Source organism: Lagenorhynchus albirostris, chromosome 15, assembly GCF_949774975.1.
Source record: "Lagenorhynchus albirostris chromosome 15, mLagAlb1.1, whole genome shotgun sequence".
NCBI classification, from domain to species: Eukaryota; Metazoa; Chordata; class Mammalia; order Artiodactyla; family Delphinidae; genus Lagenorhynchus; species Lagenorhynchus albirostris.
The window spans coordinates 46,691,312-46,719,230 of NC_083109.1; the positions used below are offsets into that span (position 1 = coordinate 46,691,312).

The following is a 27,919-nucleotide window of genomic DNA, read 5'->3' on the forward strand; positions in this document are numbered from 1 at the left end:
AATCATCACCTTTGCCAGGCAAGAGAAGGTGCAATAAATAATGGATTTTAAGCCATGCATGTACTACCAAATCATTAAACATTTATCACTCAGGCACAATAGCATCTTAAGCAACAGTTACCACTTGAAAAATTAATGTCACTTTTGCGGGTTAAATGAAAACCATTTAGTGTAAGCTTTAATGATGTTCAATATGGTTTGGTATAGAATACAGGGATTTTTAAATGTTTTAGTTGAGCATGATATATGCATGTAAATAACTCTTTTATAATAATTTTCTCTTGAGAAACAACCAGTCTCTGCTCTTTTGTTAAAAAAAATACTCAAAAATATAAACTGAAATGTTTCTTGAAAACAGAAGTCAGTGTTAAAACCTTTTCAAAACTCGAAATGACAAAAGAAAGGTTCAAATGGCATTCTTCCCTTTGAAATCCTTAATGGATTGCTCAGTTATGGTTGCAATTAAATCATTTTAACTTAGAATTAAGGAAACAAGTAAATATAAAGTCAAAACCAACCAAATCCCTTGAGTAATCGAGCCACATTTGTCCCCATTACTTAGTCCTTTAAAGTACTCTCTCCACAGGGTGCCCAGTAATTTTTTCCTTTTTTCTTGTTCTATGGGTATCCACGGCTTTAAAAAAAAATCCATGGAAATAACAATTCAAAATACAGATAGACTGGGCGATGGTTACTGGCTTTATGGAGGACTCATCAAAGAATACTGTTGGATTCAAAGGAACAAAGAGAGACAAAGGTGGGAACGAGTTACTTGTTTTCTTCCTAGACACAGAACAGTGAAGGTGGGGAGCCCCTGGCTGCCCTGACACAAGCCTCTCGGCAGGCGGGAGGGGGACCAGCAGACCCAGCCTGGACCGAGGCTCTGTCACGGGATACTCCGAGGGGGATGTATCCTTGAAATAACACCATATTGACACGTAAAAGGATCACTTATCAAGAGGGAACAGAGGAAGCTCTGTTTTTAGTGAACAGCACTATTTTGTTTTGTTTTTTTAAACAGTTTTAGGCAGAAGTCAAGAGATGACTGAACTAGAGATTTCTAGCTCAGTTTGTGAGTCTGGCTTAAGTCCTTGGTGAGAACTGACACGTAGGTTTACAGGCCTGCATGACAGGCGGGTTTCCCTGTCCACTATCCCCCGCCCCTGCAGGCGCAGCCCCAGCACAGGAGGCAGAGGAGGGCATCCCTGTAGCAGGGGGACCAGGCCGGGCAGGAGAGTCAGGACGCCCTCGTGGGAGCCCCGCTCCCATCACTGGATCCGTGGAAGGACTTCAATGTCAGGATTTCAACGCCTTCATCCCCAGGGCTGACTGTCATCTCAGTGGCTCCTGGGGTCGCCCCTCTGTGCACTCTAGGATTGAAATCCCAGGTTTTGTCAAGTGAGTCTGGAAGGACGGCTTCCTCGATTGCCAGGGAGAGCCACCCGTCCTTTGATGGAGGACTTCAGAGCCCAGTTTGGGCAGACAGAGGGGCGGGGGTGCCACTCGACGTCCCCTGCCGTCCTAAGTACCTGGCAAGGCGCACCACGTGTGGAAGCAGCCCAATTCCATGCACATGCCCACGAGTCTCTCCCACACAAAGGAGCCACTCCAGCGACTAACTCCGATGAGCTTATGTGGACATGAACCTCAACCACAGGGACTGTTGTCCTATTATGATGTAACATGTATTGCTTAAGCCTTGACGTTCAGACAAAAGCACCAAGTGGGGGATTCTTCTCAAGCAGTGTTCCTATCCAATATCCTGTGAAAGCACCACACACTCGCCCTGTCCTTCCATCTGTCACTAATTAATTTAAATACTTCCTAGAGTTCTAGCTGTTATATGGCATGTTCTGGAAATGATTCTCAGGGCTCTCTCAGGGGCTGGGGATGGATGAAAGACCAAGAAGGCCTTGCTCTTTTCTTTCAAAGTGGCGTTGGTGCCTCTAGTTCTTGATTAATCACTCTGCCTTTGCACATGTGTGTGCATGTGTACGCGCGCGCGTGTGTGTGTGTGTGTGTGTGTGTGTGTGTGTGATGGACAGAGAGAGAGACAGACACAGGGAGAGCGTGCAGCATGACAAAAACAGCTCTCCTGAGGGTGTGACACAAGGTGACAGCCTGAATGCAACTGTGAAACGAAAAAAAACAGTTAACAATGAAGAAAGAGAAACAAAAAGCAATTCAACAGATGCATGTCATTTTTACTCTGCAGCGAGGATCAGTTTTTTTTGTTAATTATATCACCTATTCTTTCCTTATATTGATAATTACATAATTACATGAAACAGATGGGTGACAGAATGCACCCAGATGGTGAGAATGTAAACAAGCTTACCAATTGCTTATGCTTGAGCATATTATAAAGAATTATTTAATAATACATAGATTTCTATACTCTGCACATCTGTTAAATAGAGCCTTCAAAATAGCAGCTACTTTGTCATTTTTTCATACCCAGATACAACGCCCTCCTAGGAATTCATGGGAGGCCAACTGCCATCCAGGTAAAATAGTTAACCTTTTCCAAACAGTTGGCCGTGTGAAATTGTAAACTCTTATCTGAGTCCATGGGTTTCCCCTGCTCCTTTTAAAAATAGAAATAATCATTTCAAGGGGAGTTACAATCCCACATAGCTCTAGTTCTGCTTTGAGCAAGCTATGGAAGATTGAAAAGGCACGGGGGGAACATAATTTGAAATGTTTCCACTGCATCTGATGGACTTCCAGAACTAATTCTTTTAAAATAACCATGAACTAGAAGTCAAAGCATCAGCGCTGCATCGTTGGCCGTGTGTCCACAGGGCTTAGGGCCAGGCTGCATTCTGTGGGTGTAAAGAAAGAAGAGAAACCTTCCTGGCCCTCACACCATGCCTCTGCCCCATCAGTTCAGGCCTCTGCTTAAATGACCCTCACCGGCGTCACCCTCCAGCCCCGCCTGGGTTTTCTTCTTGCCCCACCTGGCACAGAGCATCCTTTTCTGTCTGTCCCTTGTCTATCTCCCCGCTGGACACAGGCACCAGGGCAGCAGGGATTTGTCCACTTTCTTACTGCTGCAGCCCCAGTGCCCAGAACAGGCCCTCCATGTGGTCAGCACACAATAAGCACTGATGGAACAAATGACATAAATTAACTGTCCACCTCCAAGCTTCCCAACCATCCATGCAGGATGGACCCGGGCCCGAGGTGCAGACAGGACCTCGGGCACTGGGGCCTGTCCACGCAGGGGCAGGGGTGACTCTGGGAAAGGTGGGTCCACACTGTGGTGTGCATCAGAGTCCGGGCAAATAACACAACACCGGGACCAGTGATGCCGTGGGGAGAGAAGCGGGCTCAGGCTACAAGTGGGGAGGACCTGGACGGGGGAGGCTGGTGAAGAACAGAACTCAGAATCAGGCCGTGGTCACCCACTGCTCTCTAGGAGTTGCCTAGGTGTAGACGTGCTTGGAATTCGGGCACTTCTCTAGGGATGGTGATTGTGGGGTGTGTGTGTGTGTGTGTGTGAGAAAGAGAGAGAGAGAGAGAGAATGAGAATGAGAGAGAGGGAGGTTGGTTCATAAGCAGCATTTAAGAAGACTTGGGTTTGAAACCTAACTATGTGCTTTATCAATAAGGAGAGTTTCTAGACCATGGGTGGTTGTTGGGATTAAATGTACTCATTCTTATAAGGAACATAGAAGAGTGCCTTTCACACATAACACATGACAAATGTTAACTATTATTGACATTTCTCTTGACTTTACTTGGTTGTTCTTACTTTTAGCATATTTTTTTATTTTAAAAAGAAATATAATGAGACTAATTGAATAGTCTCATTCAAGTACACAGTGCTTTGTTATGTTTTATTTTGCAAAGTCAATAATATTCAGAAAAAAACTTTAATTCTCCAATGCAAGCACTAAACACAACTAGTTTTGTTTGTATATATTTCCTGTTTTTGTCCTATGCATGCATATCTCTAGAAAGTTGAAATAAACCCATAGTTAAATAACACACACACACGTGCATGCGCGCACACACACACACACACACACACACACACAAATGCATTTGATTACTCAGGGTCTGGAGAGTCTTTTGGAATCTGGGCTTGGTGAGGTGCATCCCCCATCTGCTCTCCAGTGGGGGTGAGTCCCCAGAGGGCAGCCCAGCTGGGAAGGAGAAGCCTGGTCATCTCTCCTGGTGCTCAGGGGAACCCGGGTCTCATTGTGGCTGCCCTGAGTGGAGTCAAGGATTCTCGGGCTCCAAGCAGCATCCCCCAGAGCACACAGCTCTCAGGGAGCAGGACACAGCGAGAGGGGAGATGGCGGGGACAACCCCATGAGGGGTACGTCAGGCGCCTCCACCTGAAAAGTCAAAGAGGAGGGACAGCCAAGGGCGGGGGCAGACGTGAGCCCAGCCGCCGAAACTCCTTCCGCCTCTGGCACTTGCTCCCCTCTTTGGGGTGAATCAGATCACCGGTGTAGGTATTTGTCTGTCTGTGTGACTGTCTGTAGCCTCGGTCCTACCAACCCAGAGTGACCCAAGACCCAGGGGGTGGGGAGGGAGGCCGTCTAGTAACAAATTAAAATAGTTGTCAATTGTACATAATTCCGTGGGACAGACCATCAGGTCAGACAGCAGGTCAGACCAGCTTTGTGACCTGCTCACAGATTGTAACTTGTGAAAGATAATAATACCCAGCTCACTTTTTAAAATCAGCAATCACCTCTGGTTTCACGGAGGCACCATACTGAGGGGAAATCGGGGTGCTTTTGGCCAGCAGAGCTTCACTATGGTGACCAGAAAGTGCTCCCTGAGCCTGACTCCCTGGAAGCACGGCTCCTTTTGGTTAAATATATAAACTACCATAAAACCCTCGATTATAACAACTACCGTGGTGATCATTTCAACGCACTGAATTATATTTTTAAAAAAACAAAACAAACAAAAGCTAGGACATGATTGAAGATCGCCAAGGTGGGAGCCAGGGTATAGTGTGTAATTCTCGGTTATCACCACAGGTGCCCAGCCCTGGAGGGCGGGAGCCAGCAGCACAGTGGCTGAATCATGTTTGATATCGCAAAGAAGCAGCCATAAAATCCTTTCTGGCTCCCACGCTTCTTCCACACCTTATTTATTCTCTTTTTTTTTCTCCCCTGTTTTTAAGTCATGCTTTTTGTTTTCTTCTTGCTTATTAAGTTGGTTACTATGGAGATCATGACATCAGTAATCTTGACTAAGCTTAATGGTCTTGAGGCAACATACGGGGTAAAGGGTTTTATTCTTCCTGAAAGAGGTTCAACCCCAGACAAGAGCAGCAGCCTGAGGTCTGAGGCCTTCGAGCTGCTTCTCTGACTGGGGAGGCACATGGGGGAGGGCACATGGTGGCGGAGGGCACAGCAGCTCCCCAGCCATGTGGCCAGAATGGGCAGGGAGGCCACACCCCCAGATACCGGCTCTTCAGTTTCCAAGGCTCATTTAATCCTTTGCCTCCGATGAATGCAAATGCCATTTTCCCTTCAGATTCACCGAGTGTGTAAATAATGATAAATAAACTCGGACAGCTTCATGAAAATTACTAAAATGTGGAAGGCTTTTAATGCACCTGTGCTTAATTTGACTGTAAAACCTCCCTAGACTCTTGGTCTGTTTGGTGTTTTTCCTCGTCTTTCACATCTTTCAAGAAAGCATACCCCACATTGCTTCCACTAGAATTTATTAACAAGATGCACCATCTAAAAACGTTCCCCAAAAGACCTAAAAGTTAGACTTACGCACTTTCTAGTACAGGCATCTATTGACATAAAATCACGTCGTAACCGAGGGGCTATGCTTGTATAACTCCTCCAGGGGATAGAGGGAGTGGGCCAGCCCCGCGAGGAGCCTGCTGCGTCTGCAGTCCGTGTGTACATCACTGCCATCATCATAGTCAGCTACTGTCTTATATTAACAGATGCAATTCATTCCTGCCAAGTGCCCAGCCCCTCCTGACCCTCAAGCAGCAGCCAGGAGACACCAGCCGTCGTACACACGCACTTCCTCATTTCGAGGCAGAGAGCAGGTTGAGAGGCTTTGGGGCCTCAGGAGAGCCTGACTTCTGAGTCCCAAAAATCAGAGTTGATGCTTCAAACAACAGATTTCAGAAGAACACGTGGTGACGGCAGAGTCTGCTGTCCTAAGACCAGATGAGGAGGCCAGTTGGAGGGAGGGAGAGAGCGATAAATGCAGCCCACCCTCTCCTTCCCTCAGTTAAGGCCGCAAAGCGGAAGGAGGGGGCAGGATCCCCAAGGGGGTTCTGAAGAACACAGAGGGTAGAAAGGCCTGAGCCGCATGGGGAAGCCCGGCTGCCTCTCCCGAGAAGGTGGAGCTGCTTGAGGGTGAAGCCAGGGCAAGAGAGGATGAGGCTGGCCAGGAGCTTTCCAAAGGGGGGGGAGGGAGAGGGCGCGCATGCTCCAGAACCTGAGTCCTGACCCGAAGAGGGGACCCCACTGCGAGCCCTGAGGGCCATCTGGGAGCCTGGATACCAAAATGAGGGACGGCTGAAGACAGGCTGAAGTTCTGAAAATGAGCAGATGCCTGTGAGGAGGGAACACTCCTGAATGGACTCCATTTAAATGGTACATGGCTAAATGTGCCTGGAATCAATGGAGATTCCTTGTCCTCCCATCAGGTGGAATGGAGGCTCCAAGCAGAGATCCAGCTGAGTTAAAGGAAAACGGGGAAATGAAAGGCTGTTGGCCATTTGCACACCTGATTATCTGCTTAAAAATCTACATCTCACTGTAGTATATATATATATATATATATATACAATGGAATACTACTCGGCCATAAAAAAGAATGAAATGATGCCATTTGCAGCAACATGGATGGACCTAGAGATTCTCATACTAAGTGAAGTAACTCAGAAAGAGAAAGACAAATACCATATGATATCAGTTATATATGGAATCTAAAACATGACACAAATGAACTTATCTAAGACACAGAAACAGACTCACAGACATAGAGAATAGACTTGTGGTTGCCAAGAGGGAGGGGGTGGGGAAGGGATGGATTGGGAGTTTGGGACTGGCAGATGCAAAGTATTATATATACAACGGATAAACAACAAGGTCCTACCGTATAGCGCAGGGAACTATATTCAATATCCTGGGACAAACCAGGATGGAAAAGAAAAAAAATGAATTAAAAAAATCTACATCTCACAATAAAAGAGAGCGTTCCTCATGCTGGCGGCTTACTTAGATAATGCAAACACACTGCAAGGAGAAATCATCTTTTAAAGCTGGGAATCACAAGCTTCCATTTTCAAATTCTACAACGTTATCCCTTTTGATTAAAGAGATAGTAGCTTTACCTTTGACCTAGCAAACCGTTTCTAGGAATTTACTGAAATGAACTCATCATGAATGTACTCAAAAAAAAATAAGGATGGACATGGTGGCATTGTTTATAATGATAAAAATCTGTCAAGTACATTAGGGAACTGGCTACAAGCAGCAGTGGTGGCTCTTGGGATCTGGCATCCCTACACTGTGTCCCGGCGCCTCAGCCCAGCAGCTGCTCGGCCTGGGGAAGCTGATGTCACCGAGGACATGTGAAGCAGGAAGACAAAGCATGCTGCATTCCACAGGAGCTGCTCTCGTGAAAATGCGAAAGCAGGTGGGCAAGCACTGGTTAAGTGACTTTTAAACCCCTCATTCACAATGAAGATACAAAAGCGTTGGAAGAATGGACAGAAGAGGATTTTTCTGGAAATTTCCTCTATGAGAACTGTTGATGTGCTGTGGGCCGCATGCCACTCCACCCCTAGGAGGAGGGCTGGGGGGGTGTCTCGTCCTTCAAGTCACAAGACGAGGGTTTGGGAGCCTCAGAGACCCTGGAGTGAGTTCCCACAGTTAGTGGACACAGCACAGTGGCATGTGGTTCCCACCCATATTGACGAAACTGATGAGCCGGCCAGCTGCTGGAAGGCCGGAGGGAAGGTGGCCGTGCTGGGCGCATCTGCTGACCAGACAGCCTGGCTTTTATCGGAGGCCCCTCCTGTAGGGCCGCCTCCAGGGGCAAATCAGATTCCGGCCGCAGAGTTGGAGGGTGCATTGCCTGCATTACGGGATGCAGGTGGGAGGTTGAGGCACAGGAATCTCTAAAGAAGCTCCAAGCACACGCATGAGAAGAGCCGCCCGGCCCACGGGGCAGGAGCCACCCTCTGACACATGCCTGCTCTCCCAACTGTCCTTCCCTGCCCTGGTCCCAATTCCAGAAGGACCGGAAATACAGCTAAACTAGATCAAGAAACCAACAGGCTTTCTTTCCGAAAGCTAAATAATAATAAGCTAAATAGATGCTAAGCGGAGGGCATAGTGAGTTACAGAGAGCAAGGAGGCCCCGCCCTCCTTCCCCAGCTACCGGCTTCAGTGGAGATATGGGGAGGACAGACTCTAGTCTTTAGATGACAACTGAGTTTGAGTTTTGATTATTACACAAAATAAAACTGGACATTTTACAGAATTAAGACCATGTTTTGTGATTTGGAGTGACCCACTGTAACTACCTAAAACTGACCAGAAAAGTAACAGGACTTGCCCACTCTCTGTCCGGGTCCATGGGAAACCCGGCCCCGGGGAACGTATTCTCAGGGGGACTGATGGGAGACAGAGATCAAGGGGACTCATGATTATTCCCACAAGTCCTGCTGGATTAATGTTCAGTTACATAACCAAACCTCTCCTAACCTCAGTTTCCCCCACTGCAAAATAACACATAAACTTCTCTGAGAACGTGGCAAGATAATCCAAGTGGGCACATAACACAGAGCCTGGCACAGAGGACAAGGAGGCCACCCAAACGACGCTCTAGAAGACACAGTGACACGCGAGATGTTCACAACATTGGAAGTGAAAAGGCTTGTTTCAAAACACTATGTGCTGCAAAGATGCTCAACATCACTAATTATTAGAGACATGCAAATCAAAACTACAATGAGGTATCACCTCACACCAGTTAGAATGGGCATCATCAGAAAATCTACAAAGGGAACCCTCTTGCACTGCTGGTGGGAATGTAAATTGATACAGCCACTATGGAGAACAGTATGGAGGTTCCTTAAAAAACTAAAAATAGAACTACTATATGACCCAGCAATCCCACTACTGGGCATATACCCAGAGAAAACCATAATTCAAAAAGACACATGCTGGGCTTCCCTGGTGGCGCAGTGGTTGAGAGTCCGCCTGCCGATGCACAGGTTTGTGCCCCAGTGTGGGAAGATCCCACATGCTGCAGAGCGGCTGGGCCCGTGAGCCATGGCCGCTGAGCCTGTGCATCCGGAGCCTGTGCTCCACAACGGGAGAGGCCACAACAGTGAGAGGCCCGCGTACTGCAAAAAAAAAAAAAGAAGACACATGCACCCCAATGTTCATTGCAGCACTATTTACAATAGCCAGGTCATGGAAGCAACCTAAATGCCCATTGACAGACGAATGGATAAAGAAGTTGTGGTACATGTATACAATGGAATATTGCTTAGCCATAAAAAGGAATGAAATTGAGTCATTTGTTGAGATGTGGATGGATCTAGAGACTGTCATACAGAGTGAAGTAAGTCAGAAAGAGAAAAATAAATATCGTATTTTAACGCATGTATGTGGAACCTAGAAAAATGGTACAGATGAACCAGTTTGCAGGGCAGAAGTTGAGACACAGATGTAGAGAACAAACGTATGGACACCAAGGGGGGAAAACCGTGGTGGGGTGGGGATGGTGGTAAAAAAAAAAAAAAAAAACAAACCCCACTATGTGCGTATAACTCCGTATTTAATTGCATGTATTTTTTTTCACAGAAAATAATCTAGAAGTGAAAACACCAAAGTATTAAGAAAGGTAATCTATAGCGGATTGCAGGTTTCATCCATTTTCTCTTTAGTTTTTTTTCCCCTAAAATTTCTCCTATCAATATGCACTGCTTTTGTAACCACATATATTATTTTAATCAAAGGGAAAGATGTAACTTCCCTAGTGGGCATCTGCAGCTCTAATTGTCCCCTTTGTCGTTTTATATCCCCAGCTCCTTTAAAATACACAAAGCAAAGCTTCCTGTTGGCGGGCGTGCTTTTCCTCCCTGAAGGCGGATTCTGAAGAAGCCGCTTAGCTGCGAAGGCCAGCTCCTGCCTGGTAGCTCGGGTCCACTCGGAAGCCTTGCTGGGCCGTGGCGTCCAGAGCTCTGCAGCCGGCAGCTGGCGCATCCCGAGGCCCTTCTGGACCTCCGCGGCCTTCATTACCCTGGCTCTGCAGGGAACAGAATGCATTTTCCCCCTACTGGGTTGTGGCGAGAACCCCATCAGCATCTAAGAAAGCCTCAGAATTTTTTTTTTTTTCCTGTTGGTAGCTGTTTTAAAAGCAATAACATTATTAAAGGTGGGCTGAAGTGCTGGACGTGCTGGTGTGAACAACAGAAAGTCCTCCACGTCACTCCTGGGGTCTGGATGGGCATTCCCTGTGCTGCAGGAGCTCTCTGAAACATTTGTGCAGGCCCCTGGGAGGCTGATGGGCCAGAGAGGGTGAGGCAGGGAAGATGAGTGCAGGAGAGATTTTATTTTAGAAAAAATCTCTGCTTTCCAAAGAAATGAAGCTTAGATTGGTGGTGTACTGCCAAATATGTGTATGGTGCTCTCCCAAAGCAGTGAGAAAGCTCCACTCCTGAAACTGAAGGAACAGTCAGGTTCACGGCTCAACCATGGCCTTGAGTTGGCCAGCACCTCGCCACCTACTAGCAGTGATGCTGAGCCTGATCTAAGAATGAGAGTACAAAGTGGTGCCGGCACTTGGGAACATGGTGTGGAAGTTCCTCAAAACATTAAACCTAGACTTACCACATGACCAAGCAATTCTACGCCTAGGCATAGTACCCAAGAGAAATTAAAACATACATGCACATAGAAACTTGTGCACAAATGTCCACAGCAACATTGTTCATAGTCGCCAAACAGTGGAAACAACTCAAATGTCCATTAACTGATGAATGGACAAGTAAAATGGTGTATGTACACACAACAGAGTATTATTCATCCATAAAAAGCAATTAATGGGAACTTCCCTGGCGGTGGTCTGGTGGTTAAGACTCTGGGCTTCCATGCGCTCGATCTCTGGTTGGGGAACTAAGATCCCCCATGCCGTGCAGCACGGCCAAAAACAAAGGAATCAAATACTGATACGTACTGCAAATTGCTTGAACCTTGAAAAGATGCTCAATGAAAAAAGACAGTCACAAATACCATGTATTGTAGAGTTCAGTTATACGAAATGCCCAGAAAAGGCAGATTCATAGAAACAGAAACTAAAATAGTATTTGCCTAGGGCTTGGGGTCGGGGGACAGGGAGTGACTACTAATGGGTTTCTTTTGGGGAGAGGTGACAAAAATGTTCTAAAATTAGATGGTGATTGTTGCCCAACTCTGTGAATATATTAAGAACCAATAAATTGTTCAATTTAAGTGGGTGAATTGTATGGTAGGTGATTTATATGTCAATAAAGCTGTTAAGGGGGGGAGGGAAGATGGAGGAAGACGGTGGGGGGTGGGGGGAGAGAGAAAGAGATCAACTCTCCTATAATATCTGTCCTAGAAAACGATGATAAGATACAGGATTGATTTTTGACAATACTGAGATGTTAAGAAGTAACTTTACTTTTCACAATTTCTTATCACACCCTAGAGACCTCCTTTTGCTACTCTACCACAACTCAATTTCTAAACAGCGTCCAGGCGGGTCCATCACGCCGCCAGCGCACCCCCACTCACCCCTCACCTCCTGAGTAAACCTTCAGTTGCTCATCCTGGGCATTTACTCGAGGGTTTTCTAACAACACCATGAAGCCACACATAGCATGGAAGTGAATCTTGAAAAACGGATAATGTGACCCACATACGGGGTTATTATTTTCTTCCACCTTTCCCAGCAGCTGCCACTATAATTTCAAAAGGTTTATAACAACGAGCTGACACAGCAAAGAGAGACATGGAGATAGCCTGGATCAGCTGCTGTCCAAAAACTGACCCCAGGGCTCTGTCCAGGACCCCTGTGTCTGCTCCCAGCCCAGCCAGGGTCAGGCTGGCACAGGAACAAACCCAAGGCTGGATGGCTCAGCCAGGAGGAAAATCCAGCTGTTCGGGCGGAAAGCCAATTATCCGTGGGTCACCTTTTGATTATGTAGCTGGTGCCAAAGATCTGGGAGATTCCAAAAGGTCTCTGTCAAGCCATCTTCCTTTTCTGTGGTTTGGTTTTCCTACAATAAGCTATGATATCACTGCTTTAACTTTTTAGATAAGAGAGCATATATAATGGTATGAGTTTTGGCATCCAACTGCTTGGGTTTGAAGCTCTGTCAAGAATTCGCCTTTGGACAAGTCACTTACTCTCCCTCCTGCAAGCCTGTTTTCTTTATGTACATTGAAGACGACAGTAGCAGTAACTGTTTACAAGTGTTGATATGAGGATTAAACGACATAACTCATGGGGAGCCTTTAGCGACAGCATGTTAGTAATAGTAGTAGTAGTTGTTGTTTATTACCCTGTAACCTTTCTAAGAGGGAGGAATTTGATAACAAGGAGAATAAATCACTGATTCATAAGTCATTTTGATGTACACATACACTATGTACAATACTAAACTAGATAGTATTCAAAGAATTGGAAAGAAATGACCATACAACTTGTATTCGTTTGAAAAAGAAAAAACCTCACAAAGGAATTTACGTAAATTATTCTAAGAATGTCAGAGAAAAGAGTTCATCATTAATAGGAGGAAATGCATTTCCCACAGGTAGGGTAACTGTAGGAAATGGCGGGGAAGTGGCTTGAAAAAGCAAACTGGACTCATGGCGGTGATTTGAAGTGGGTTAATTTCATTTCAGGAAAATATCACCATGGTCACATTAATAATGTTCAGTGCATATATGATGTTGAAAAATATGGGTTTGCATTTTTAGAAACTTCTACCAAGGAGATTCTAAAGGGCTAATTTAAACACACACACACACACACACACACACACACAAGTACAACCAAGGAAAGTCTAACGCGGGCAGTGAAAGTTTCCAAGTTTAAGGAAGGGGTTGGAGAAACAATTAAGCTGGGGAAAATCTAGCAGGTGCTGGGAGAATAATGCAATTTCCTAGGGCAGCAGATGTACAAGTGAAACAGTATCCAGCAACAGTCCATCAGATGGTAATTATAGCTGAACTGGGGAAGAACAGCCCAGATGAAAGGGGCGATTCAAAGGGTAACCGAATGCCAGAGCGTGACATCTTCCTGAGAGATCACACACTAGGAAAAATCGGGCCAGCACTTAGCTCCGAGAAGGGGGGTTAAACAAACCGTCATTTTTCTTTTGTAGAAGGACAAAGGGAAAACGGAGGCTTCAAATAATTCATTAGTCGAGATTTAAACAGACCGTCACCAATAAACAACCACAAAAAAAATAACAGGTGTTGATCACTCTGAAAGTCTGATTCCTGAGATGATTCTGTCATCTGAAAAAAGACGGATTGATCTGGTACAAAAAAATTTTGGAAAAAAAAAAAAAAGGAGAGGTGAGTTGACACTGTAATTCTATGAATACTAGAAATCAACATAGAGAACTAAAGTGATTGAAGTGGATAATGGGGAGCATCTCTTAATACTGAAGCAAAGGTAGGAGCTTTTTAAGTTCCAAGCAGATTTTCTGGTGTTTAATATGACAAGTAAGAGTCATTTAAAACCCCAGTCTTGGAAAGGAAACCATGCCTCCGACCAGACACATTCCCTCCCAAAGGATTCCACAGAACAGGTCTGACCCCGGCGGGGCTCAGGGACCCATGCAGCCCTCTCCCATCCCCGGTTTAACCAGCCCTGAGCAGTCCCGCGTTAATACTGACACGGGGCTGTACGCTCCCCGAGGACAGGGCCCCTGTCACGGTCATGTTTGAATCCCTATGGCGAGGCAGGAAGGACAGCAAGCCAGCTTGCCCAAGGAACCACCCGAAAGTAAGCGTGGGTCAAATTGGTCCACAGTCTGTAATTAATATGGCCATCAGTTCATTCAGCCAAATTCTGAGCACTTCCCAGATCATAGTTTGCATGCAAGTGGGCCACACTGATTCATTTCATTAAAAATTCCCGTGATAATAATTCTCAGAGGGCAAATGCCCAGGCCAAGACAGCCCATTCAAGCTAAGAAACGAAATCTTCTCGGTCCATGCCACGTGGATTACGGTTAGGAAAAAGCCTTCTCTTATCCACGTATCTCTGCTGGTTGACTGTGGCGACATAATGAACCTTCCGGGCCTACCTCGGTGATGTGTGATGAAAACCATTCACATGTTTTCCAGGTCCTTTCTTGTGACCTGACACGGGGCACACTGTCAATTGATACGAATGACAGGGACAGTTTGGTGGCAGGGACACTGGCTCATCTAAACCAGGCAGCAGCTACCTGACCTTGGGGCGAGGGGAGCACACTACCCTGCCACGCAGTGATGAATTTCAATCTCTGCTGGCTTGTGTCAGAGTCAGGTTGGCAACCCACCGAGATGAAACGCTTTCTATCCCATTACTCATGCCTGAAGTGATCTGTTCCCTTGAAGACTGGCTTCCTAGGTGAAAGCCAGGGAACGGATGGTCAGTCTGAGATGGGATAAGAAGTATGAAAGGCCAGTGCCCAGCGAGAGCAGTGTGCGGACACGTGAGGGCGCTGAGGGTTGCTCGTAGCTCCGGGCAGAGGGGGGTGTAAAACTTAAAGGGACAAAGAGAGGTTCATTTAGTAAGACAATCGCTCAACTTCAACGGCTGCGGTACTATTTGCTCTGCTAAGAAATCAATGTGCTTAGGACCCTGTAGAATGTCCTCCAAAAAATTTTCCATCTGGCTCACCTTGACTCAGATAATCAGCCTAAAACATTAAATCCACCTACAATGTTTTTTAAAATTTAAAATAATGTAATGTAGTATTTTAACGTTTGAATGTCTAGGCTCATCCCATGTGGATCATGCTCTCGATAATCCTCTGGTCCAACTGTAAGATTTCTAACATTTTCACTAAACCTTGTTTACTAAATCTAAATCTTTACTAAACCCTTCTCAAGAATAAGTATAACAAGCAGCAGTAAAGTGCTTCTTAAAAAGTCAGAATTCACCAATACAGTAAACAACACAGCACAAAGTGGCGGATACGAGCACCAGCCCCACCCATCTGGTAAGTGGTTGTCTTCCTGGAGCAGGGATTTAAAAACCCATCCTTGGGGACTTCTCTGGTGGTCCAGTGGGTAAGACTCCGTGCTCCCTGGGCTTCCCTGGTGGCGCAGTGGTTGAGAGTCCGCCTGCCGATGCAGGGGACACGGGTTCGTGCCCCGGTCCGGGAAGATCCCACATGCTGCGGAGCGGCTGGGCCCGTGAGCCATGGCCGCTGAGCCAGCGCGTCCGGAGCCTGTGCTCCGCAACGGGAGAGGCCACAACAGTGAGAGGCCTGCGTACCGAAAAAAAAAAAAAAAAGACTCCGTGCTCCCAATGCAGGGGGCCTGGGTTTGATCCGTGGTCGGGGAACTAGATCCGACATGCATGCCGCAACAAAGATCCTGCGTACTGCAACTAAGACCCGGCGCAGCCAAAATCAATCAATTAATTAATTAATTAAACAAAATCCATCCTCTGCTAGGTCTTGAAATAAGCTGGGGGCTCTGTGGGGACACAGCACAGAGAGATGGCCATGAAAAAGCTTATTAAATGTAAGCAATGATTTCAACTCATAACAACCTGGGAAGTCATGATAGGATCATTTTATTTTATTTTATTTTATTTATTTATTTATTACAAATTTATTTATTTGTGGCCGCGCTGGGTCTTCGCTGTTGTGCGCAGGCCTTCTCCAGTTGCAGCGAGCGGGGGTCACTTTGGTGCAGCGCGCGGGCCTCTCACTACAGATGCCCTTCTTGTTGTGGATCATGGGCTCCGGGCGCACGGGCCTCAGCAGTTGTGGCATGCGAGCTCAGCAGTTGTGGCTCGTGGGGCTCTAGAGCGCAGGCTCAGTAGTTGTGGTGCACGGGCCTAGCTGGTCCGTGGCATGCGGGATCCTCCCGGACCAGGCCTCGAACCCGTGTCCCCTGCATTGGCAGGTGGACTCCCAACCACTGCGCCACCAGGGAAGTCCCAGTAGGGTTGTTTTAAGTGAAATAAAATGTTTTCTCTGGCTTTTTCCCCACCAGGAGCTCCAGCTCACCTCAAAGTCATCCAGGTCTGTAGATTCCCAGGGTTGGGGGTGGGGTGAGGATGGGGAAGCTCCAGAGGTTCAGGAACACGGCTCTTGATACCAGGTGGCAGCCCTGTGCTGCTCCCTGTCCCCCCAGCCATACCACTCACGCCCCCTGGGGACCAGCTGAAGGTGCTGGGGCTGCGGGCTGCCGCCGACGTGTGAGGGCTTCTCTTGGCCTGGCCACGTGGTCTATCCCAACTCAAAGGCATCTCAGCAGTGGTTGCAAAAGGGCAGCACCTCTCGCACAGAAGCTACATCTCTGTACTTTGTACCTGTGGCCCCTTCTCCTGGGATCAGGAGGATGTCACATTAGCTGTGTTTCAGTGACAGATATAGATGAGGCCACCCTTCCTGACCCCAACACACTCTCTTGGCTCTCATTCCAAAAGAATCCAATCCCAGGATCTCCACACACCAGCAGACCACCTGGTGGTCGACCCCACAGTCCTACAGATTTGCCCGGGGCCCCTTCCTCTCTAGAGTGTGATGCTGAGGCCCTGCTACCTAAGGACACACCTGTGGTCTTGGATGAAGTGATGACATGCATCTGTTGCAAGATGATAAGGGAGGAAGGAGAAGTGGGTGAGGCTGTAGAAGATGCAAAACTGGCCAAGAGTTGAACCCTGTTGGAGCTGTTTCTGCGCAGCCCATCGTGTGGGCTGAAACACGTGCCCGTCTGCCTTCAGAAGCTTTTAGAGCAAGTGGGCAGAGTAATTCTGTGTCTGTTAAACCTAGTGATAAAATAATAGGACCTGAATTTGGTCTCTGTTTTTAATCTCCTTCTAGGAATTCACATTTCACAAAACTATCAGTCTATGAGGGACTGTATATTAAGAAAAGAAGACGAGGTCCCTCAGCACAGACAGAAGGAGAATCCCTGCTTCGTAGAACTTGCTCTACTTTTGTACATGCTTCACATTTTCCATAATGAAGATTTGGGTAGAGCAAAAGAATTGCTATTCGTTTTTAGTCTCTACTCAAATACAAAGTTAGAACTTAGAAAATAAATACAAATTTATTTTTTATTTTACAAATATAAAGACTTAGGACTTTACATAGGACTTAGAGCAGCCTGCCTCTAAGATGGGTCTTGGTGGACCCACCCCCCATACGTAAAGCAGGAGCTGGGGGCCGTGAGGTGACGCATGTCCTGCAAAACTGGGGTGTTGATTTGAGCACCATTTCCAGCACCATTTTTAGCTCCTTTGCTAAACGTTCGGAGAGTTTAAACTTTCCACTTTCCTCCTTTCTCACAAAGAACAAGTGTCGGCCCACTCCGGGGCGTTTTTCTACCGTATTTAAGTGGAAGTGTGCACATACAGTACAAGCTTACATGTAAGTCAGCCCGACAAAGTCACGCTTCCAGCCAAGTTCCTGAACACGGCTCTGTGTATGGTTGTTTACGCGTCCACTTCCACTGAAAGCGAAATCTAGGTTCTGTTTGGTCCCTTTTCCTGTTCTGGTACTAAGAGTGTCCCAGGGCTGTGCACTCTAAGCTCAAAGCCCCCGCCACCCAGGACAGCTGAGACGTTCCTGTTCATCACGCGGACTCCCCCAGGAGGAGGGAACAAACCTAGCTCAGGACTCAGCCCCAAACGTCCTCATGCAGCCAGACCTAGGTTCTCAAACCGAGAAAGCAGAGCATGAAGGAAAGGGGAGTCTGCTTTGAAGCAAGGGGGCTAAACCCAGAAAGATGCTGGGAGGTGGACCCCCAAGCCACTGGTACTGAGGCGCAGCAGCCCGCGGCGGCGTCCCCCGTGTGAGGGGGGGTGGCGCGTTACGAGGGACCACATGGCGTCCGCTCTGCTCCGGGCTCGCTGCGGAGGCACCACCCTAGGGCAGGGGCCGGTGGGAGGGAGCCTGGGCTCCTGGATGAAGGAGCAGCCGTTGGGCTCCGTCTCCGCGTATGCAGCGCCGCCCCATCTGCCACGCCCGCCCGCCCGCGCTGGCACTGCGCCCCGCCTGCTGCCGCCGGCTACCCACCGCGTCCCTGGAGACCTCCTTTGATGGGGCGTTGATGCCAAGCTTTTCCAGGGGATAGACAATCTGTCGTCGGGGCCGCACGGGAACCAAGTAGTGGAGGGCGGACGTCAGCGAGTGGGCACTGGAGCTCTGAAACTGGGAGACAGCGACCTCGATGTTAGGGGGAAGGGCGTGGGAGCCGCGCGCACATTTGCCGGCACGCGCCTCGACAAATACAAAACTCCCAACCCGGCCAAACCGGAGGGGGGGGGGAACCAGCAAATAAACAAACATACTCTTCGACCAGAGGAATGAATTGTAGATAATGCCTGACACTAATGAAGATAATTACGGGAGTAATTGCATTACTATCTCTGTGGGAATGACAGATAAACAAGTGGTTTGGTTTATGGGATTTTTCAGCACAAGTATTTTCCCCAGGAGGATATTCTTCTCCGTAGTGATCATGAATCAGCTCGATTTGACCCCATTAAGCTGTGTTATCTGCGTCCTGGTAACCTTTGCGTGTTTCACACAAGCTGCTTTAAGAAGGCACATAGATAAAAATGTCATCTGAGGGGCAATAGGGCGCAGATGTGAAAATCCTCATGTTTGTGAAAGTCACTGCTACTTCAGCTGGACGTCTGTTGATCAGATAAGTGTTTTAAAACAAAAGGATAAAACCGGAGAGTGGGGGAGTGGAGGGGGGAGGGGGCTGGACCAGATTATTCTGCTTTATATTAATACTAAATTGTGAGCTGGATTTATGGTTACTGAAACGGGCTACAATAAATCATGTTTTAGGTGAATGCTTTAAATATTAACTTTATCCAAGTTTTAGACTTGGCAGAGAAAACTGAACATGGTGATCTTTATTTCTTTCACATTTATGAAATCTTAGGGGTTTTGGTGAAACCCCTAAGCTTTGGGTATTTCAACTGTGTAAACCTCAAACTGTCAAACCAAAAATTTTTAATGGGACATTTACCGAATTTAACCTGGAAAGCAAAGAAAGTAAAACGGAACTGTAGCTGTAGTTTAATAAATGACGTGGTTTACACATGACTTATTTGTGGTTCTAAAAATAGCCCCTAGGCCTTTCTAAGAGCTTCTGGAAGGGATTTCTAAAATCCTTCACTATTGAACTTCACTGCCTGATTTTACACACTGAGAAACAGAAGCCAGGGATCTCTAGCCAAAGCTGTGTTTTTAAGCCTGGAAGAGCTCTCAGTACATGTTCTGGCAGGAGGGTGTGGAGAAAACCGTCTTCATCGTGTCAGCCGAAAGCTCACTTGTACTGCAGTCTACTGGGGATTTATAGCAGAATTTGGAGATTCTTACCTGTACTATTTGGTATTGCTTCTTGCACTTATTTAAATGTACGTGTATAAATCAACTAGAGGTGCAGACAGAGAGGAAATCTGTTTCCAAGTGTGTTTCTATGTTATATATACAATAGCACGTAACATGGTCCTAATTCCACACCATGGAGGGAAATACGTGAACACTCAATGAGTTCAGTTCAAGTCACCATTTTTTAGGATGCATGCAAAAGGACTTTCTACCAACTGGGCACTGGCAGGAAACACTGGGAATAAAAACTGAGAATGTAACATCACATCCTTAAAGGTCACCAAATTGGCACTTGGCCAAATGTGAAGTACAAAGAAATTGTGCAGGACCAGGATTTTCAGGCAAAACTGTTAAACTTCCCATGTCCCAGGTTCAAATCTGGGGCATTCACATTGCTGTAGGGCTGCATTTTGATAGGAAAAAAATCATCACTAGAGCATATTCTACATTCGCTACCTATCTTTTCCATGTTTTTTCTTCTTTCTCCTCCATTCCTTCTGTTTTTCCCCAAAAGGCTTTTGTCAAATAAGATACATTGGTAAAATTACTGTTATGTGTATGTACCCATATACCTTAGATTGTTTTTAAGTTTAATAATTCAGAGCATTTAAAAAACCCACTTAGCTCACCATGGTAACTAAGAAGAAACGTGACAATGTCAGACTCTAGGCAGAGCCTAAGAAAGTTTTTGGTCACGAATGGGATCTTATGGGACAATTTCTACCTAGGGGGGGTAGAAATTTCTACCTGGGGGTTCAGTTCTCAACACCCCTCAAGTCTGCATCAACACTGTCAGTGACAGAGGGACCATCTTGCAGGAAAGAACTGCTTGGGGATCCAGCTCCAAGAAGCCCTTGCCTGTGAGCAAGCAGGACACTGCGTGTGAGCACGTGTGAGCACGTGTGAGTGTGTGGGACCCTTCTACATAACAGGGCTGCAGCTCTGAACAGGACAAACAGCTCCAGCTTTACGGCACAAGACAGAATGTGAGCGAGTGAGAAGTGCTATGAAGGAGACGGAAGCAGGATACACGGAAGCAGGAAGCAAGAGCTTGCTATCTGTGCACAGTATACATCATGTATACACAGCAGACACGTGTTTGTTATAGAAGTATTGCTCTACGTAAGTACAAGTATTATGCAGACATAGTGGTATCTACTACATAAAGGTTACATCAATAACACATATCTCCACTTTTTATCCATCACTTTTATGGGGATGTTATACTGCTGTTTTGCAATACCGTGATAGCACACCAGTATTAAGGACTGAGCTAATTTATTCTATGGGTTCACTACTAGAACATTCTTTGCTTGAAGAACATCATAGGACATTTTGGCCTTCACTAATTCACATGAGAAATAATTTGATTTTCACATCCCTTAGAGTGTTTTTCCATAGCTTTCAGTGTCTGCTTTGTAGATATGGAAAAGCCAACAATTTGTTCTACTAATTATATGGGTTGTGATGGTTTCAGAAATTCAAAGCCTTCTGGGTTTTCACTGTAGTGTAAGAAAAGGACCAAACTCAATATGGCCATTTGAAATTCAGAGCCACATTACAATCAAAATACATGGAGTGAAGAAGAAATAAAATATGGCACACGACACAAATGACACCGTGACACAGATCTGCTGGAAAAGTGACTTAAGACATTCTTTTACCTTGCCTTCCTTGGCTCGCGGGTAAACAGGGTAGTAGAGACAGGACTTATATCCTAAACGGAGGATCTCCTTCAGAAAAAACTTGGTGTAGTGCTGAAAAATGGGGTTCAGGGCAAAGTGATACAGGTGGCCATGCTCTTCGCGCTGGTGGTGACTAAAGTATATGAAGTCTTCAATATTGTAGTGGGATCGTATGTACTCTATATCCTAAAAAGAGATGTGAGAAAGGACACCTAAGAAGGTTTTAAACAAACGGCATACGCTTTCTGAGAAACATCATTTAAAAATGACTTTAGGTACAATAATGAGAGACGAGTTTTTCCCTCCTATTATTTACTATCTTATTTTCATTGTTAATTTTTTTAAAGCTAAAACTTATGTTTCCTGAAAGTCACTTGTTTTGATGGCTTACTTCTGGAGGGTGGCTCAGAGCTTTGGGATTTGCTCCTCACAGCCGTGCTAAAAACCTGGAGAGCCTTGAGTCCCTGCTCACGGACAGCCTCCCAGTGGCCAGAGCAATGCAATGGAGAAGCAGATATACACTACCGTCAAAGACCCATGCCAACCATCCACACTGATAATCTCTCATTCATGACATGGAGAGACTTTTGGGGAAAACTGACGAATGCAAAAGACCAGTTAGAGAAACATACAACTCACTCCAGAGGAAACAGCGGTTATCCAGCAAATGGAGGAGAATTTTTTAAAAATTCTACTCAATGTCCTCAGAGATACCAAAAAAGGATCTCGCATAAAATATGACAAACAAGCTCCTACAAAAAAGGAACAGTAAGAGAACAAGGAAGAGACTTGGAAGTTAAACACATGAACTCTGAAATTAAAATTCCAATAGAAGGCCTGGATGATAGACTAGATGTGGCTGAACAGTAAATTAGGAATCTGGAAGATAAAATCAAGAACAACTCCTAGAATGAAGAGTAAGAAGTACAAGAGATTAAAAAGTACAAGAAGAAAGGTAAAAGACAGTGAAGGGTCACTTCCATCCAAAAAGGAATGGAGAATAGAGAAAATGGAAGGGAAGAAATCATTAGTGAAATCAGAAGAAAGATGTTCCCAAGCTCAAAAGAGGCATAAGGTACTTCATAAGAATTTTTGGAATAAAAGGGAAAAACTAATTCTCAAGAGAGAAAGCAGACATACATACATTTATTTACATCAGACTGTATTTTATCTGTAACATTGGATACTGGAAGATAATGAGAGTAAAAACATCAACACTCTGATGAGAAATAATTTGCATATGAATTCTATTCACAGCTGAATGAGTGTTCAAGTGTGAGGACAGATGAAAACTTGTATATGTGTGTGGACTCAGAGACCCTACCCTCTTCCACTCACTCTCCAAGAATTCTTAAAGATATATTGAATCAAAAGAGAAATGAATCCAAGAACAAGGATAGTTTGAACACATTAGAGAAATAAAGTCATATGAACATCTCCATAAATGCCGAAACACATTTAATAAAATTCAACACCCATGCTTAACAAAAACTTTTAGTAAATTAGAAATAGGAGAGAAGTTCCTTAACATGATAAAGGGTATCTTCCAGAAGCCATGTTCCCAGAAGGGAAGTCTCAATATTATAATTATCAGTTCTGCCTAAATTGTTCTGTAAAATCTACATAGGCACAAATAAATTCATAGTAAGTATTACAAGGTTTATCTGGAAAAGAAAACACCCAAGTTTAACCAAGAAACTTTAGGCAAAAAATATAAATAAGAGAAGACTTCCCCACCAGATACCAAAGCACGTGATAGTGCAATAGATATCAACAAATAAATCCATGGAACAGAACAGAAAGTAAAAATAGACACAGACACATGGAAATTTAATAATATAAAGGCAGCATTTTAAATCAGTAGGGAAAGAATGGACTACTCAGTAATAAATACTTTGGAATAATTGGCTGTGCACTGGGACAAAATAAAATTAGATGTCCACTTACACACGCACGCACACACGCACGCACACGATGCATGAAAATAAGTGCAAGGAAGAACGCTGGAAGGGATAAATGCCTAACTCTCAATAGTGGTAATCCTTTGGGGAGGGAGTTGGGACTTGTTTTTGGTGGTGGAAGGTTATTTGAATTTTTAGATGGTGAATGTTTTCATGTACTCTTTGTAATATTTTAAACATTTTGAACCGAAAAAAAAATGGAGACTTGAAAGGCTGCCCAGTGGGATGCAAGCAGATCTACAGCCTTCAGAAAAAGAAGATATTCATCCTAAATAAGTAAAAATGAAACTTCAAAAGAGGTATTGTGTACTAATTCACGAGAGGAAAAGGCACGATCAAGGGAAGTAGTATCCACTTCACAATTTACCATTTCATCTCTGATCACTGCAATGCCAACTACTTGTTCTGCAACTTCGGCTACAAATGCCTTCAGTGGTGTTCCATCCTGACAAGAGAAGCAGATATTTTAAGACCCTAAAAAATATTGCTATTAGTGTTTCCGTAAGCTGTCAATAAAGGGTTTCAACCGTGATCACATAACGACAATGATAAAGCCACCATCCTATCACCACTTACCTCTGGGCCAGGTAATAGGTTAAATGCCCTCTTTGTATGCGTTTAACCCTCACTTCAACCCCTCTGAAGTAAGTATTACCATTACATCTCTACTTCATTTACGAGAAAATAAGGCCTGGGAGGCTGCCTTGCCAAGATCTCCAGCTGGTACGGGATGGATCTATTGATTCGAACCACATTCCTTTGACTGGGAATCTGTTTTCTTTAGCATGACATCAGTGGTTCTCAAACACTGTCATCCCAGGCCCCCTGCGTCCTGAGGATGCTAAAGAGCTTTGGTTCACGTATGTAATGTCTACCACTATTTTCTGTATTTGAAATTAAAACTGAGAAAATTTTGAATTCTTTGATTAATTTTTGTTGAACTTATTAATTAAAACACATGTTTTAGTTTGATAAAAATATTTAGAGAGAAGAGTAGCATTGTTTCATATTTTTGCAAATCTCTTGAATATCTGGCTCAATGGAAGACGGCTGGATTCTCACACCTACTTCCGTATTGTATTCAATCTGTTGTAACATGTTATTTTGGTTGAAATATATGCAAAAAAATCTGTCTTCACAAAGATACGTAGTTGGAAAAGGGAGAAGTATTTAAATAATATTTTCAGATAATTATGGATATTCTCCTTTGATGCACCACCAAAACTCAACATGTAGTAAGTAGTGTTTTAAAGATAAGTTGCAATGTGGCTCTGAAGCCATGTCAGTGACCTTTGTATACCCTACTACATTAAAATGTATCGGTCTCTTTTGCACTTTGAATCTTTTACCCATGCATGATTTTTGTAACATCGTGTACTGTCTATCTGGAAAATATTGATTCACCAAGCTTATGCAGATTTTCCAAACGTTGACCTATTTCATTACAAAATATCAAAACATTGCGTTTGGTAATATCACTGCCAGTCTCATCAGAAAAAGTTTTTTTAAGTTTTGGGAAGCTGTCAAGCTCATGATGGCAGATACTGACTTTCTAAAAGTCTAATTTTTTCTTGAAAGCGTGGACTTTATCATGGGGGAACACATGCTGTCAGTTGTTTCTTTGGAGTGACACTCTCACCTCACTCATTTTTAAGAAAAAGTCTGCTAACTCCCCAGGACTGAATTACCATATTTTGTCTGCCAGCTGTTCTGTGACAACGGTGCTGCTTCAGCCTGCAATTCAAACAACTGCAGAAACATTTTTCTTGAAACAACCAATATACTTCAGCCTGCAGCCAAGAGCAGTATGCGCACGTCTCATTTTGCTACACAGAATACTGCAAATACATGTACTCAAGGGCTAAGACTTAGTAAGTTAATGTTTACAGCTTCAAGGGAAACTGGCTTTCCCTTTTGTTTGAATTTTAATTAAAATGTCTATGGAGATAGTTGCAGATTCACCAGCAGTTGTAAAAAACAATACAGAGAGATTCCTTCTACACTTTGCCCAGTATCCCATAATGGTAACCTTTGCAAAACACTAGTATCATAGCAGGGAACCCACACTGATGCCATTTCGCGTGCGCGCGCACACCCATGTGTGTGCGTATTAAGATCTATGCAATTTTATCCCCTGTGTAGGTTCATATGTCCACCACTGCAGTCAAGATACTGAACAGTTCCAACACAAGGATTTCGTGGGTTGCCTATCATACCACACCTATCTGCCTCCTGCCCCACTTCCATCCTTAACCCTGGCAACAAACGATCTGTTCTCCAGTTCTAAAATGTTGTCATTTCAAAAATGTCATATAAGTGAAATCATACAGTATGTAACCTCTAGGGACTGGCTTATTTTTCCATTTAGCATAATTCTCTGGACATCCACCCAAGCTGATGTATGAATCAACAGTGCATTCCTGAATAGTATGGAGGGTCCCTAAAAAACTAAAAGTAGAACTACCATATGATCCAGCAATCCCACTTCTGGGCATATATCCAGAAAAGATGAAAACTCTAATTTGAAAACATACATTCACCCCAATGTTCATAGCAGCATTATTGACAATAGCCACGACATGGAAGCAATCTAAATGTCCACCAACAGATGAATGGATAAAGAAGATGTGGTACGTATATACAATGGAATATTACTCAGCCATAAAAAAGAATGAAATTTTGCCTTTTGCAGCAACATGGATGGACCTAGAGATTACCATAGTAAGTGAAGTAAATCAGAGAAAGACAAATACCACATGATATCACTTATTTGTGGAATCTAAAAAAAAATGATGCAAATGAACTTATTTACAAAACAGAAACAGACTCACAGACATAGAAAACAATCTTATGGTTACCAAAGGGGAAAGGGGAGGGAGGGATAAATTAAGAGTCTGGGATTAAGAGATACACACTACTTACTATATATAAAATATATAAACAACAAGGACTGACTGTATAGATACACATATATTTATCTGAATCACTTTGCTGTACCTGAAACTAACACAACATTATAAATCAACTATACTTAAACAAACAAAAAAACTGGTGCATCCCTTTGCACTGCTGAGCACTATTCCATGGCATGGAATTGCCACAGCTCACCCTACCCATTCCCCTGTTGGAGGACATTTGGGCTGATTCCAGCTGCTATGAACATTTGTGACCAAGTCTTCATTTCTCTGCGATAAATGCTCAGAGATAACTGTTGCATTTTTTTTGTTTTTTAAGAAACAGCCAAAATGTTCTCCAGAGCAGGGGTACCATTTCACATTCCCACCAGCAGCATAGGAGTGATCCAATTTCCCCGCACCTTCGCCACACCTGAGTGGTGTCACTCTTCTTTGTTTTAGCCATTCTCCTGGTGCACAGTGACATCCCGTTGTGGATTTTCTGTTCCTGTTGTTGCTGTGAGTGCATCGCAGCAAACTCGAAGGCCACTGGGAAGTTTGATGACACTGCTTCAATCCACATTGAGGTCCCTGAGGTTTTGCCCACCACTGCCTTTCCACTGAATATCAATTCAGTGGAAAAGGAAAATAATTTCTTATTCTTATTTTGAGCATAGTTTTTACCTCATAGACTCCCTGCATGTGTCTTGGAGACCCCTGTGTCAGCGAGCCAGGAGGGAAGGAACAAACAAAAAAAGAAACAAAGAGACCAAGACAAACCAAAACAAACAAAAAAAAACATGTGCTGGAGGGAAGTTTTACTTTAATTCAATGCCTTTATAAATATTAAACATCTCACCACGTTTAGTGTTTGTTGTCTCCCTCTTGATGAGTTTAAAATTAACTGAGAGGTTTATCCAAAAGAGCCCATAACTGGGAACTCGCCAGATGACCCCAGAGGCGGAATGAAGAAATACATTGAGGTATATTCATGCAATGAAGTATCAATACTTTACAGCACAATGTGGATGAATCTCACAATCATTGCTGAGCAAAAGAGGCTAGATGTCAGAAAACACACTGTATGATCCCTTTAAATAAAGCTCAAAAGCCAGGCATCTATGATCTTAGAAGTCAAGGTGGTACTAACTGGGGGAAGAGTGACTAAATGAGAGCTTGAAAGGGACTTCCAGTGGGCTGGGGTCAGTCTGTTTCCTGAAACAGGCGCTCGTTATGTGGCGTTTTCAAACTGTGAAAGCCATCAAACTTTTTATTGGTTAAACTTTTTAATATAATTCATCAAGAAGTAATTAAGCATTTCCCTAGCTACATGCATTGTTCCATGTCTGGTGAAGTTAACTGGCCTGGTCCTTAAGAAAGCAGCGATGATGTAAGGACCACTGCTAGCTTGCCCTCTGCAATGGCAAAAGTACAGTACAGTTACTGTACTAGAAAGAGAACCCAGCATTGGTCATACAGGATCTTCCCAGCCAATCTGATCCTTGAGGATGCAGCCAGCGTCCTCAAGGGTATGGACAGACCCATCACCCAGAAGGGCAAAATGGGGTGCTGCTGGGATGGGCACCAGGCACCCCAAGGATCCACTAACCTTGGTCAGATTTGCCTATTCCAAGCACTGAGATCTAATTTTGTTATATTTGTCTAGATCAAGTTCAAATTTTCTAGCCCCGTGATAAGAATTTAGGGCATCTGATCAGCCCTCATAGGGCAACTAGTGAGAAGAACAGTCCCACTTCCTTAAACCTCAGTTTCCTTGTTCTTTTCTTCTCCCTCCCA

At 44.6% G+C, this 27,919-nt stretch overlaps 1 protein-coding gene across 1 annotated transcript in view; it reads right to left on the reverse strand.

Annotated features, from left to right (window-relative positions):
• Positions 1-27,919, reverse strand: part of CFAP61 (cilia and flagella associated protein 61) — a 253,270-nt gene that overhangs the window by 117,621 nt on the left and 107,730 nt on the right. The window contains exons 15-17 of the mRNA XM_060124490.1: positions 23,596-23,673; positions 21,247-21,453; positions 18,251-18,385 (exon numbers count right to left, since the gene is read on the reverse strand). Of these exons, the coding sequence (XP_059980473.1) occupies positions 18,251-18,385; positions 21,247-21,453; positions 23,596-23,673 (420 nt within the window). The remainder of the gene's footprint in view (positions 1-18,250; positions 18,386-21,246; positions 21,454-23,595; positions 23,674-27,919) is intronic.